The 16,019-nt window shown below is 33.9% G+C and overlaps 1 protein-coding gene across 1 annotated transcript in view; it reads right to left on the bottom strand.

Moving 5' to 3' along the window:
- Nos (Nitric oxide synthase) overlaps positions 1–5,011 on the bottom strand; it is a 343,349-nt gene extending 338,338 nt beyond the window's left edge. Inside the window, exon 1 of the mRNA XM_085819909.1 lies at positions 3,593–5,011. Coding sequence (XP_085676035.1) covers positions 3,593–4,194 — 602 coding nt within the window. The 5' untranslated portion in view covers positions 4,195–5,011. The remainder of the gene's footprint in view (positions 1–3,592) is intronic.
- Positions 5,012–16,019: the final 11,008 nt, after the last annotated feature.

Genomic DNA, 16,019 nt, shown 5'->3' with positions numbered 1-16,019 from the left:
TATACTTTTGTCAATAACTCTGTTCGTTTCAGAAAATTAGCAGAGCAACAACTTTGTGTTTGGCGTAGATTTAATCAATAACTCAATCCATTTCGAGGGCGAATAGATACTGACCCCTCTTCATCAGGAGCAGGTATTTATTCCCTACGGCAGTAAAGCGAACAAGAAGGTAGCGCCATCTTTCGGCAAAAATAGTAACGAAATTGAAAAATAGCGCCATCTTTCGGCAAAAATAATAACGAAATTGAAAAATAATGTTAGCAGAATTTTAAAAGCGTTAGTAAAGACTGGATTGGACTTAAAATCCTTAATTAAACAAGATAAATCTTTGTGAATATGAAAAGCTTTCAGAAAATCCAATTCATCAATTGAAGAAGCTTCTCGAATAACTTTTTGCAGGCCCAAAGTCAAAATTATGATTAAAATTTCCAATTGTAAATAGTTCTCGAAGACTTGTTAATTTCGCCTTTTTGGACATAAGGTTCGTGTCCCTGATGCGAAACTTTAACACTATTTCAGTTTGGCCAATATATCTCAAACCACACTGACAAAATATGCTATAAATTCCACAAGAACTATAGTCTTAGGCTCTTCCTCTTTTTTTTTTTTTTTTTCTTGTAATTCTATTGTCTCAGTTGAATTAATCTATAACTTTACAAAATCGTCATACATTTATAATAAGGTAACAGATTTATTAAATTTGCAACGATTCGACTTGTAAGAAATAAATATATTCATGTAACAAAAAAAATTATTTAAAACATTTTCTCAAACACTTTGCAATATTTTACATCATAACAAGTAAGTAATGTTATTTATACGAACGAAAAGGACTACTATCTAACTACGCAGAACAATTAAATAAAATTTCCAAATGTTTCTATGAGCCTCAGTGACTTTTACGCATCCCGCAGAAGGTCGTGACCTTTGATCTAAAAACGTAAACGTTATATATCCCTCGAAACCTCTGCAAAGTTCCTTAGTATGAAAACGTATGTGGTTTTCTAAGCACTACAGATTTTTCAAATTTTCTGATAATTTATATATTCATTGCTATGTTGTAAATATTTTTATTGAGTCTGTTATTTAGTATATCATATGCATTAAATACAGTATTTAAATTAAAGTGAATTAAGTTATTTTCGCTATTAAATTGGAATAAATATAATATAACGTTTTGATGAAATCCTTAAAAATGATAATATCTTAAACAAACATAAACTTCCTCCGAGGCGCTAATCCATATTTGTATTTTGCATAAAAGCGTCGTAAGCTGATCCCTCATGTCTCCGATCTATTAGCATTTCGAGCAATGAAGACTCACTGCCTGTGTGATAGCATTTCATTTATGCGAATAAATTCTAAAAGCTGAGCTCAGGTAAAAACAGAAAGAGAACTAAAATAGAAACAGAGCTAAAGTACAGAGGCTATTCATCCATTTTCCAGACGATTTTACTTGGTTATAAAAAACTGTCTGTTTGGAAATTATTTTTTTAATGCCAACTACTGTATTTTTGAAAGTATAAAGTACCGTCTGTCACTTGACAGTTTTATTTTCATGCAAAACGTCGCTTTTAATGAAGCACTGGATAAAAGGCTATGTTTGTGCTTTTTCCGAAGAAAATTATTCGTATATACTTATTTAAAACTCTGTGAAAGCCAAGGTTCTTCGATATCTAAAGCTATGATAGGTACTATAGTCAACGAGAAAGGAAGTAAATGTCAAAATTCCAAATACATATCCAAGGGAAAAAACCGAATGCTTCGAACGTTGCAAACGTAAGATCTTTGAAATTAAAACATAAGACAGCTGCAAAATCATTAAAATGCTCAAATTCAACTATAAACAAGGTAATTAATACTAATTTGGATCTCAAGGCGGAAAAACATAATGTGCATCGTTTTTCTCCACAACGTATCACCGAACGTAGAAAGCGTCGCAGAATTCTTTATGCGAAACATTTATCCGAATAAAAATGGAAAAATGTTGTCACAGTAGAGGAATCTTGGTTGTACTTAAATGACTGCAATAAAAATATATCCATTTATTACCATCAGAGAGGAGGAAAAAATCTTAAAACCTAGTTCAAGGAATCTAAAGAAAGTTTTTTTTAAAGGGATTTATGATTGCTGATGGTTTTTCAAATAACGATAAATTAAAAATAAAAAGAGTGGTGAAAAAGATTAAGGTCAACTTTTCATGTTATCAGGAAAATAATTTTGTACCCTATGTTCAAATATGAAGTATTTTCTCTTTACTCACAGTGCCAACAATCAGTAGAACTCTATGAAGTCACAGCAAGCAGCCATATATCAAATTCCACTGTAAATTTCCTAGAAAAAGTAGACCGCGGTTATCAACGTCATTACCTATATACATATCCCTAATAAATCTCCTGATGTATTATTCGTGGATTTTTTTCGCTTTTGGTCTTTTAAAAAGTGGGTTGTCCAGATGTCGATCTTTAACCCTCCTTGCGCTTTGGAAAGCTGTTCAAGAGGAATGGGATAAAATATATATTGCGATAAGACAAAAGGCTTTATTTTCAATGTCATAGAAATTACGGTGTAGAAAAATAATAAAGAATAAGGGTTATCCAACAGAACATTTAAAACAAAAACATTTTAAGTAAATTATTTTTGTAAATGCAATGAAAATCGTCTAAAAATCAGTCTCTGTATTCCTTAGCTATATATTTAGAATTCATTCTACATTTAAAATTCACTGTTTGAAATTAATTCATGCTACGAAATTTTGATCTAAATATTTGCACACTTTATTTAACTGTTTTAAAACAACAGAAGGAAGCGCTTAGCAGAAAACATATCGAACCAGCGATCACTACGCTGGTTAATCAATTTACGCGATGTCTAACCCAAATGAGTCAATGGACCGCATCATCTTCGGCATCTCGCGACATTTAAAAATAAAATAAACATATTGCTTTTTGAAGTAAAACGTAGCTCAACTACTTGTACTTGTTAAGAATTACGCACTTAGTATGCTCAACCAGATACCTGTAAACACTCGAATATAGAATTCATAGGAACATTTAATAAATTCAAGCTCACAAACATACATAACTCAAGTTTTAATGAGAAAAAAATTCTCAAATAGCATTACGTTGTAAAAGACAATTATATAAATTATATTCTCCCGTATTCTATCGTAATTTACGTGCGTAATTCTTAACTTTGCGCATTCTATAACCAAAACCAAATACTACAAATAAAGCTTATCACCAAAAGAGCTCGAAAGGCTCTGCTAAAAATATTTTATTCCTGCATCTTATTTTACGTAACTTAATACTGATTTTGCTTCGTAAAAAATGCAAACGAATATATATATAATATATAAAAGATATCATGTAAGCACGTTTAAGAAAATCAATAAAAATTTACACATATCTAAACTGGTGATGTTAATAGATTAAAATTTTCCCAGCTTCTTAAAATATAGTTTTAAGACCAAGAAAAGCAAAGTTTTTGAAGTCTGACAAAGCAGTAATGATACAAATTTCGAAAATCAGTTGAAGGAATGAAAAAATGTCACTAAATATTATAATTAATTTGAAAATCAACAGGTACTTACTTTGCTGATAATGTGGCTGGCCTTTCCGGTGAAGTCTGATTCCTATTTCCTGGTCCATTGTGTCTTGCGTTTGGTACCAAGCTGGAAAAGTTTCTTCCTTCAGTATCAAATTTTGGCATAAGTTCCTGCTGAGGATTGGCCAAATTGCTTTGTCCAAGAGTGGCTCTAAGTTTCCTGATTTTATCTTCCGAAATAGACTCTCTTCTAAGATGAGGAATTGGTGAGTTGCAATTCGGTATTGGAGCCATGATCCGAGTTGTACGAGCTGAGCCTCCTTCGTCGAACGTCGTTACTAACTTGGTGGTGTACCCTTCTAAAGCACGTACCAAAATACTAACTTCTTCCTCATTCGGCAGATCCTGGAGCACTTGCAAACATTCATCGTAGGACAGATCACTTAGTTCTTTGTCATTCACTCGGAGGATAACATCTCCTGGTCTCAAAAATCCTGTTTTGTCCGCCTCTCCACCGCGAATAAGTTCGTTAATCGCTATTCCTTTGTTTGGTATCCTTGGTCGCACTACAATTCCTAAACCACCGGTGGTCCGCTTCATAACACGTACTAAAATTGTAACTGGCCAGTTTTGCGTTGAATTTTCCATTTTGTGATAAAATATTAGTAAAAAAAAATGGCAACTTATCGATTGTTTAAATTTATAAACTCGAAAATTTTAGAATGTTTTAAGAAATTTACGTATTAATTAAAACTTATTTTTTTTCTGCGGCACTAGCGATTGCTGAGCGACTATATTCACTACTTTTCATTTAAAGAATTATGTTAAGCAGTCCGTATATTAGGTTATCATAATTGGCTAACAAACTATTATTTTGTCTTAGATTTTATAATTCTTTTAATTATGTCCAAAACTTTGTGTGAAGTAAATATATTCACTTTATGATAATAATAGTAATAAACAAATTTTAAATAGACCCACTCTTTAAGAAGGCAAAACAAATTCTGGTTACTTTTTCACCGCAAGGATGGTACGAAGCAATATATATATATTATATAAAAATTCTTACGTTCCTTTAAAATGCTGATTAATTAATTTTACGAATTTAAATTAATGATATCAAATAATAATTAACATACCGGTTACTTAAAAGTGTTAAACCAATACGAGAAATATTTTTCTCAAAATCCAATCAAAGAAAAATCCTAAAGTTGTATTTGAAGTTGACTTGAATTCGACACAAACAATTTCTACTCATTTCAGTGTCACTAAGAAAATGAGATCTTAAATTTGGCCTTATGTGTAAGTTACTTTCGTGGCAACTTGTTGAATGAATAGCAACGTTGAAGCTCGCTAAGGTGGGTTTTCAAGAGCTCGATAAATACTTTAGTGTGTTCTCGCATCGGAGGTTTACATACGGCGCTGATTTTTCGGTCTCGCGCGTTTCTCGTACGCGCACCAATCACGAAGCTACTCTCCGATTGATGGAAACTCTGCAGGTTGGGGAGAGTGGTCGTTTAACATGCGCAGACGATGATAATTTCGAGCGTTTCTTTCTCACCTGTGTGACAAAGAATCCCATAATCTGAAACTAAGATAAAATATATGACCTATGCAGTCTGACGTGCAGTGCATTAATGAATTTTATTTTAGTAAATTTTAGGATTAAAAAAATTTTTAATGTAAAATCTGTGAGTTTTCAGATTTTAAATTACGTCCAAAGGGGCATTTTTTTAACGTTTTGTGTGTTACATTTATTTATTAAATGTTATGTTCTACGCACTCAAACCATAAAATTCAGTTCAAGGACAATGTCGTAAATGAATTTTAAAATGAGCATATTTTTAAAATTTTCCGATAGAGTCTCGTGCGCTGGAGATTTTTTTTTTTTTTTTTTTTTTTTTTTTTTTTTTTTTTTTACAGGTTGCCATTGTTCGCTTTGAAATTGTTTAGATTTTTAATAAAAATTCTTTGTAGAGTTACAAAATTTGAAATCGCTAATAAAACAAATTTCAAATTCAATTTAGGGCTTTCACATGCCCTTATTCCATGGAAGTTTACGTTATTCAAATTTTGATGGCTCTAGGTACCGTTGTTTTATCACACTGCGAGAAACATACATACATTTATGCAGATTCTTCATTATTTAATTTCTTTAAATATCCGACAGGGCGATAATATATGATAGCAACGATTTGAAAAGTGATACAGCCTTTTAAATTTTTCAACACAATATGCCAAAACGAAATTAATAGTCTTTCAGGGCAAATTGCCCCTCTGCAGGAAAAATAACTAACAAGAAGCACGCTAATACATTTCCCTGTCCATTTTTGACCTCAAGTTGTTCTAGACCTGCATTTAAACAACATTTATTAGCTAAATTTGCACAATTACTTATTTTAGTCTCTATTTGCATAAACTTATGTTTATTAAGATGGCCTTTATATTACCTAAGAGAGCAATTATAAGTCAATGAAAATTAAAATCTGAAAGGCTTCAGATTTTTAAATTACGTCCAAAAGGGTTTTTTAACATTTTGGGCTTTACCTTTATTCATTAAATATGTTCTTCGCACATAAACCATAAAATTAATTTCAAGAGCAATATCGCAAAATGGTTTTAAAATGAGCATATCTTTTGGATTTCCGATACACAGTCTCGCGCGCTGGAGATAAAAGTGTTTTTTCTGTACAACGTTGCCATTGCTCGCTTTGAAATCCTTGCCATTGCTCGCTTTGAAATTGGGTTTGTTAATTAAAAATTCGTTAAAATTTTACAATATATGAAATCGATAATAAAATATATTCCAAATTTCAAATTCGCGCTTCCAGATACACATATTCGCAAGAGGATTACGTTATTCAAAATCGGATGGCTCTAGGTTCCATTGTGCGTTCCGGTGCTTGTTGGGTGTTCAAACTGACCCTCTATGTACCACTGTTTTATCACAATGCGAGAAATGTGCATACATTTATGCATATTCTTCATTATTTAATTTCTTTAAATGTAATACAGGGCAATAATATTTGGTGGCACCAATTTGAAAAGGGAAATAACGATTGTAGTGAACCAACGTAAAATGCCAAAACGAAATTAATTGCCCTTCTGAGCAAATTTCCCCTTTGTACCAATAACCTTTTACTGTCCATTCCAAAGTGATAAGAATTAGGGTAGTTCCTGGACTAATTTTTGCAACTGTTAATAAAAGTTTCAGAGCCCTATTTTATTTTTATTTATATGTTTATGTATCTTTCTATCTATCTCTGTACCTATCTATCTCTCTATATATATATATACGTTTTACTTCCTTGTATTAAGTAAAGGAAGTTTTGTAATCGTAAAAATGTTTTGGATGCTACACATTTCAAAGGAATTATTCATTTTATTATTTTTATGTGTCAAATATGTGCGTACGGTCAGAATAAAGGACTCTTTCTTCCAAAACCGATTGTAAATTGGATTTAAAATGGATTTTTTTTAAACACCTGTACGTACGAAGATGTCTCGTATAGCTCAAAAACGATTAACCACAGAACATTGTATTTTTATATATGAGAATATAACATAAATAGTTGTGCACCTCCCTTTCGGCAATACTAAAAGTGTATATTAGGGAAAGAAATTTGACTCACTGTACGATAAAAATTAACAGGGATATTTAATTTCAAAATTCCTAGCTTTTGATGTCATTTTCAACTTGCCTTGGGAGATCGGTTAATGATGTTAGAATAATTGGAGGAAATACGCATAAATGAAGTGCAACAAAAATGTGTACTGTTTAATAGGCCATATGAAAAAGTTATGTGATGCTCACGGCATATTGTTTACTTTCATTCTGTTTGAATGACCTAACAGTATGTGTTAGCTAGAACAAAAAATAAATGCAAATATTTGCCTAGTGTTTTAACAGATAAAAGATTTTTAATTATTTCAGTGAAATATTTTTTAGTATTACCTTTAAGTTTTAGGGGCGGCGAAAGCGGTAAGAAGAAAATATTACCAAATTTAGACGCCATATTAATCCTTTCGAAAAAAAAAGGTTATTTTCAAAAATACAAATTCCTTCTTAAAAATAAATTGTAATTTATTACGTAGTACGTGGCTATTAATCTTAAATGGCAGCTTAGTATTGTCAAGAATACAACTTTTGAAACGGCGAATCAGGTGGCGATGCGAAGGCATTCCTTCTTTTCGGCAACGTTTACCATTACATACCTTTGTGACTTCCGCAATGGTATGTAATTTTACATCATCCGCGTTTCCCTGAATTCGGTGGGGACAGTAAAACCCCATTTCTTCAGAAGAAGGCTATAACTACATTTTCACTTGACGGTAGATAGGAAATTCTCATGATTATAAAATCCGGGAGAGTTTTCTTAAGCTGCGTTCAGACGATGGTAAAGTCTGGCATAAGTGGGTTAAGCCAAGCTTCGTTGCTAGGCAACCAGTGTGTGCTACGTCACTAAATCTGGTTTAAAGCACTTGGCATAAAGTTCGAAGTTTTCAACTTTATGCCGATTTGGGATAAGCACCGACCAGTCAGAGCGAATGCGCGAAACCTGAGTGGAAAAACAGAGTGGGAAAGCTGTAGAAACATCCACGCATGCGCAAATTTAGCTTCTCTACGCCTTAGCTCTGTGTCGCAGGTGTGATCGGAATTCCCGCAATTTATTCCCTTGTCGTTATGACTCTTGTGGTTGACATTTACGTCACCGTCTGAACACAGCCTTATGAACGATTTCATAATTCTCCCCACTTTGTTTTTTTTATGGTTGTGGTTTGCTATATCTTTTGACGATAAACCGCCAAGCTTGACGATTAATCTCTGATCGCCAGTAAAGCTGACAAGTGCCAATATATTTCAGATTTAAAAGAATATGGAAAACCTTCAGTTTTAAATCTTCAAACTAAAGATATTTCATTTTCTTCTATTTTTTGGCCATTTCCTTCTAAACACAAACTTTTACTTGTTAAATATTTCAAACAATATGGTTTCTTTAAAACGGTAATCAAGTTCTCAGTTATAAAAGATCAAAAATCAAACACTCATTCATAAGACATTAATAAAATTGCTTGTTGTTTTTGCATCTAAAAAACAAATATCAAATCTTCAAAATCCAGGATAAGTAAACATATACACGCTATATTAAACATTAGAAAATGAAAAAGATTTTCAGTAGCATCCTATTGTTGCGATAAAAACCACAAATTTGAATTTTTCGATGTCAAAATTATTGCTTGCCTTGCTTCACACCAAAATTTGGGTTTCTTAGAAACATTTTAGATCTTATTGCAGAGCAATCCCGTTAATGACGCTACTTGTCCCCCATTCCTGTCAGAGGCATGGGTAAATTTCTTCCGAGTTGCACCTCACACATGTCGATCAAGCACTATAACCTTCACGTCAAGCATTACACTTTTATTGGTGGTTCCCTACCATAATATTAATGCTTTGATAACGTCGTATATAATTCCCAAAGAAACCGCAAACAGAAATGAAATCTTCGCTTATTTCTAAGAATTATTACGTTGAATTCTTTATCTTTTTAAATGATATAAGGTATTTCTCCCACTTCCCTAGCGTCCTTCGTGGTGTAGTGATTCTGCACGCTAGGCCGGTATTTCAGAGGTCCGTGTTTCGATTCCCGGCGAAGGCGGTTGCATATTTTTCATCTTTTCTGCTTCCAATTAACCTAATGACTCTACAAGTGGCGCCCGAACTAAAACGGTTGTGGATGATGATTCTCCGCACCCAGGATTTGGCGACTAGGTCCCCTAAAACCATAGTCGCCCATTAAAAAGGGAAGTACATAAGGTATTTCTCCCTCTTCCCTAGCGTGGCTTCGTGATGTAACGGTAGCACGCTGGGCCGGTATTCCAGAGGTCCTTGGTTCGGTTCCCGGCGAAGGTGGTTGCATATTTTTCATCTTTTCTGCTTCCAATTAACCTAATGACTCTACAATCAAACAAAGCTATTTCCGTCAAATATCACTATATAAAAACGAAAACTAAAAGAAAGTTGGCTCAATTTCTTAACGTGCAAAGTGTCGCGAGAATGTTTATCTATATGCTTGTTGACATTGCTGCTTTGTTGTTGAGATATATACAATATATGCCATTGTTGGATAATTTTTTTTCCAAAACTAAATTCATAAAAGTAGAATTAAAGGATTGCTTGTTGTAAGTTCATGCATATTTGTATTTTCGCCGAGACTGACCTTATATGTATCAGATGTAAGTTTTTAGCTCCTAAATTCTAAAACGTTTTCCTGTAAAAATTAGTTTAAAGGAGTGAAGCATATTCATTGAGTGGCTCTTGATGTTGGCCATTGAACTATAACTGTATAATATTGAGCTTTTGTTGTTTCTATTAATTATCATCACAGTTAATCTCACTGAGCTTAGTATTCACAGCAGTCGGAGACCTATTTCTAGAATCGTCCTTTCCTTAACTATAATCGTCCTTGCTGAAAGCGATATGCTCCCCCGATCTATTGCATGATATTGTTAGATTCAAAAGCAAGATTTTGATTATTTTACTAGCATTTTATATAAGTTTATTGCGTTACTTTTGTGTCTGTGTTGCTTTGCTCACTACGCGGAAAACACAGGTACAAACTAAACTGAGGTACTAAACTACTGTACAAAAAAACTAAAACTCTGCGCATTCTCGTAGATATATTACCTCAAAAAAGACATCATTCAAAACCTCTCGGGTCCAGACAGCTGCTTTGACCCGACTGGTTGGAGCATCAAGATACGGAACCTAAGTTCGAAGCACGGCACGCGAGTAGCAATTTCCACGTGCGCCCTTTATCGGCGAAGATCGCCATTAGCAATTCCTTTCTGCGCAGACTTGAAGCAATTGGTCTACATGATCAGTTGTAAATAATGCCACGAGACCGGTAAGATAAAAAAAAATGGCGACAACAAAACGTAACGTCAACAACGTCATAGCACATTCATTCGTAGATGACATGAGGTGAGATTATTTATGTTTGCTAATATAAAGAAAACGTAGATCCCAATTTATTCTTGTTTTGGTTTTTGATAATGGCCTGCTCTGTTATTTACCGAATAATCTGGTGTCGCCTATATTTTGCTGCCTTCAATATTCTGGAATTCTAGGAGAAAGTATAAACAAATTGAGAAATAGAAAAACTCTCTGAAAATCTTTTTATGAATCAATTTTGTTTGCACTCCGACGAAAAATTTTGTATGCTATTTTGTATGCGTTAATACCGTATTTATGCGAATCTAATGCGCATCCCCATTTTAAAACTTTAAATAATAAAAAAATTGTTTGTCGGCGAATGTAATGCGCATCAATGGTATGAGAAATTTATTGAATCTTATTTTATACAACAATAGATTTATACATAAAGTAGCAGAACATAGAATTAACCTATTAGTGGGCTATTGTTATGTGAAACAATCATTGTTAATTACCACTACCGTATATGGTACATATCGTAAAGTATGAACATGAAATAAATCGTAACATTTCTATCTAGCTAACAGTTTCTACAATCAGTGATTAATAGTAAACGTCTTTATTCACTATTTTGATGATAACATTTTTAGTCCCCTTCTCCGTAATGGTGTAGTTACGAGGCATATCAAACCAAATTGGCGTCTCGTCAGCGATGTCAATTTGCCCCATTGAAAAATTCTTTTCCTTCTGAAGTGTGATGACATACCGCTAAAATGTTAGTAGTTTTCTCTCAAAATCTGCAGGAAGCTTTTGGCATATTGTTGTACGGCGTCTTAGAGATAAGCCCATCCGCTTCATAAACCGATCCACCCATCCACGGCTAGCTTTAAACTCTGGTTTCGGTATTCCAAGAACTTCAGCCTCCTCTTTTGCTTTATTTCGTATAGTGTCGCTAGTCACAAGTTGTCCATTCTTCCTCCTTTCACGTACAAATTCCAAAACCTTTTCTTCAATTTTAGGGTGTCTTCCTTTGCGAGGGCCAGTGAATTTCTTTCTACTAGTTTTAGTTGCAAACAACGCCAATTTCTGTTGCCGCCACAAGCGAACATTGCTCTCAGCTACGTTTAACTCTCTTTTCTATTGCCATTTCTTTCAGGATAAAGAATTACTTTTTGTTTGAAAGTAGCGTCATATGACATTCTTCTCTGCTTGCCCTCCATTCGTGACTACGTACTCTGCAGTTTGTATCCTCTGTGCAATAACGTGTCAACCATAAATGTAACGGTAAATGTAGTCGAGAAATACAGTAATCCATTGTTACGATTTAAATTCGGTTGACGTCATCGGCGAACTGCTGACGTCATCGGCGAACTTTGCACTCGAATCTAATGCGCCATCGAATCTAATGCGCACCCCAATTTTGAGTACTACATTTAGCCAAAAACGATGCGCATTAGATTCGCGTAAATACGGTAGTTCCCAGACTGGGAACAGTGGTCCCTTGAGAGATCGTGAGTAGCTTGTACGAACGCTGAGAAATGTTCCGATATTTTCATAGAAACGGTACTGATTTTAGAAACAGACAAGTAGTGTGTTGGTGCTTCGCCAGGAAGGACATTTAACATTGTGCAAATCATTCTTCCTATAAAGAACGTATCATCTTATCAAATACCTTGTAATTACTTTCAGAAAGATAAAGTCGACAAAGTTCTAGTGGATTTAAGAGTCATTCAAACCGAAGAACTCCGATTAATTTCTGAAAACGAAAAACTTATCTAGCTGTCTTATTACAATGCATGAATGATGTCTTATTATAGTGCATGAAACACAAAATTCGATGGATTGGGACTAATTGAAGTTTGCATGTGGATATTCCATGTGCGGTGTTCGTGATGAAAAGTTGGGTTTCAGGCGGTCGCATTGACAAAAGGCAAGGTATCGTAAGAAAATCAGCTTGGAACAAGAAATCATTAGTTATGTCCTTTTCATTTCAAGTATCAAATGATGTGCAATAAAAATGGCTCATCTTTCTCGTTAACTATGATTTATTTATTCGATGATATATTTGTTCAAAACACATAATTATTTAGTACATTTTAAATAAAATGTTTCAAAATTTGAGGCATATTTCTCTTTTACCTTTTTAATTAACTAATCTACTCGCATCAAATGGACTGCTGTTAGTTGTTAGGTAGATCAAATTTTGACTTTTGAGATGCTGTGAAGAAATTCTTATATGCAAAGGCACTGAAAATATTCAGAAGTCACTGATACTTCCTATTAAACTTTGTTATTTATTACTAAGCTTTTAGAATTAACACATTTTGCAAATTGTTGGATTAGCAAGAAAATAATTTCGGTTTGCATAAATAGATATCTTTATGTCCCATTTGTTATTCGTCTATCAATCTTATAATGTTTTTCTTTTGGGATTAAGCAGTTAATACTTTTATACTGTTATAGAACCAAATTCTGTGCATTTTGTTTAAAACTATCAGTTTCCGGTCATGTTTAACATGGAGTACAAAAAATAAACATATTCGACATATTTTCCTTTTTACTTTGTTGCACGAAGTAAAAAGGTTTGGTTTGGTTTATTAGATTACGGCAAAGCACTCGAGGGCTATCTGCCTTAAGGAAGGGATGCCTTCGAGGAGGACGTTTTAAGGGAAACTGGCTCGTATACACGTTACACATGGGGAAAACCACGAAAACACCCATGCAGCCAGCCCGTTCGCAGAATTTGAACCTCGGACCGATCTACCAGTGTTCAGCGACGTTAGCGCTCGGCCGCTGGTGGGCCTGAAGTAAAAAGGAAGTACTGTAATCGCGAAAAATTTCGGGTTTATTATTTCAACGAAACTATCCATTTTGACCTCTATCGAATGGAATTTAACAATGTTTTTCTGTGGCATCGGTAGATAGGGGAGGGCGCGGGACATATGCCTGTTTACCTCTGTTAAACACCAGGCGTCCCCGTCCTCCGTCACCTGTCACCTGTCACCTGTATGTAAGGACAGAATAAAAGACTCTTTTCCCCAAACGAATTATAAAACTGATTTAAAATGGATTCAGAAGAGATTTTTTTCCGTGACATCCGTACGTACGTACGTATGTATGTACATAATTTCTCTAATGTACATAATTTTAATTTGTATGTATGTATGTATCTCGCAGAATTCAAAAACGAGTAGCCTCAGAACGTTGAAATTTTGAATTTTGTATATAGGATTGCTATAACATGTAGATGTGCACCTCGTATTTTGGTTGCAATCGGCCGCCCCAAAAGTATATAAATATATGTATATACCAAAAGTATATATATATATGTGTGTGTGTGTGTGTCCACTATATTACTCGGCTCAGTAATCTCAGTTTCTTTGTTTGTAAATTGTGCATTTTATGCTTTAAAAATGATTGAATTAGGTTGGTCTTATTTTCCAGTTAAGAATTTTATGCCTTTAGTTAACCTGCATGTTATAGTTGTAGAATTATCAACAATTTAAAAGTTGTTTGTTTAAGTGCGGCTAATTTTTTTACCATAGCAGCCGTGTTTGTTTACTTTTAAAACTTAGCAGAATAGTGGATTTGTTGCCAAGCTAGAGAAACTAAGCTTCGCAACAAAAAAAGCATGTCTTTTTTTATTATTGCGAATTAAATCCTCCGAAATTATCATTCTGGAATTGCAATAATTCTGGAATTATCATTTAAGTTATTAGATTATCCCATATATTGAGTCAGCTAAGCGTCCACAACAAATTAAATCAGTTTCTATGCCTTCAGTGTCTTTTTGCCCAGTGAGAGAAAAAGTTAACTTTCAGTTTTGTGCACTGAAAAATCTGTCTTCTTGCCCGCTGGCCGAATTGCTTGTTTCTGCGTAGAAACTGTAATTTTAATTGTAATTTTTTTAAATATTTGGGGTTTTATGTTTTCTATATTTTTTAATTTTTAATGAAGATATTTTGTGTTATTATTTTTTCCTTGCCGCGTAGTGGGAATTGAATTAATTGAATGAAGTCGTCATTCAACAACATTCTGAATGACTTTCTGAAGATGATGATGATAAAATTAAAGCCAAAATTGTATAGAATCGTTATGTAACTGTACGAGAGATGGTAAAAAGGTTAAATGCATAACACGCAACTACTGAAAATCATATAAGATGTCTTGGACTCGTTAAGAAACTCGATACTTGCATTCCGAATGAATTGAAAGAAATTCACTTGACGGAACGAATCAGTGTTTGCGATACGTATTTCAAACGCAGTGTAATTTATCCTTTTTTTAAAAGGAAATATCACTGGTGATGAAATTGGATCGTCTACAATAGCAATAATCAAAAAAGATCGTAATCCAAGCATAATGAATCAGCACAAATCATATCGAAAGCTAAACTCCATCAGAAAAAGATCATGCTCTCAATTTGGTGGGGTTATAAAGGTTATATAAAGTCATTAGTGGTTTTTTTTTTTTTTCGCTTAAGCAGGAGACATAATAAATGTGCAGTGCCCTCGCCGGGATTCGAACCCTGGACATCTCGAATAAGCGCCGTGTGTGCTTCAAACTACACCATGAAAGCATGCGGAATGGAGGAAGAGATTACCTTATAAGGTGTTATGTATTTTGAGCTGCTTCCAAGCAACCAAATGAGCAACTCAGATGTTTACTGCCAACAACTTGCGAAACTGGAGGAACAATCAAAGAATTGAATTGGCTAGAATTGGCAAATCGAAATGAATTCGGGTTTCAACTCGACAATACGAGGCCTCACACGTCTTTAGCAACACTTACGAATATATTGGAGCTTGACTGGGAAGTGATGTCGCATCCAACATATAGCCTCGAACTTGAATCATCAGAGTATCGTTTATTTCAATGTCTACGAAACATCTTACACGGTAAAAATGTCCATAATAGACGATGACCTCAAATCGCACTCGGTTGAGTTTTTCGCCGATAGAGACCAGAAGTTCTGTGAGCGCGGAATCATGAAGTTACCAAAAAGATGGCAAAAGGTCAGCAGACCGAATCGAAAATATTTGACTGAAATTACTTTGACTGACTATATTTGACTGAAAGTTCATTTTCGTAATAGAAAAACAACTGAGTCTTGTTTCACACTAAAAAACCGAAATTACTTTCTTGCCAGCTCAATAGTTTTGTTTTCTAATTTATTTGTATTGCTGTTATTTTAGAATAATCAACTGATATTCTAAAATTTTTCTTATTTTTTTATTACTTTATGAATAGAGCTAATAATAATAAATTACGTAAGAAAGAGTCGTCGAAAACTTTCCTTCTAAGAAGATATTTTAGAAGTATGTGAAGAATGCTAGCAAATATTTCTGAACTTTGTTTCGTTTTGAATAAATTCTGCAAAGCTTAAAATTTTTAATGGAAACTAACATTTTCACTTATGACTACATTTATTTTCGTGACAGAAAAATCAGACCGAAGTGCACACGCACATAAAAATACAACTTCGAAATCATCAAATTAGCATGTTTGCTCATATTACTAATTGTTCACATTGATATTT

This window comes from Stegodyphus dumicola, chromosome 7 (genome assembly GCF_044657685.1).
Source record: "Stegodyphus dumicola isolate Sdum_Otavi_A_Nest chromosome 7, ASM4465768v1".
NCBI classification, from domain to species: Eukaryota; Metazoa; Arthropoda; class Arachnida; order Araneae; family Eresidae; genus Stegodyphus; species Stegodyphus dumicola.
The sequence above is the reverse complement of the archived record's forward strand: the minus strand, read 5'-3'. Positions and strand labels throughout refer to the sequence as shown.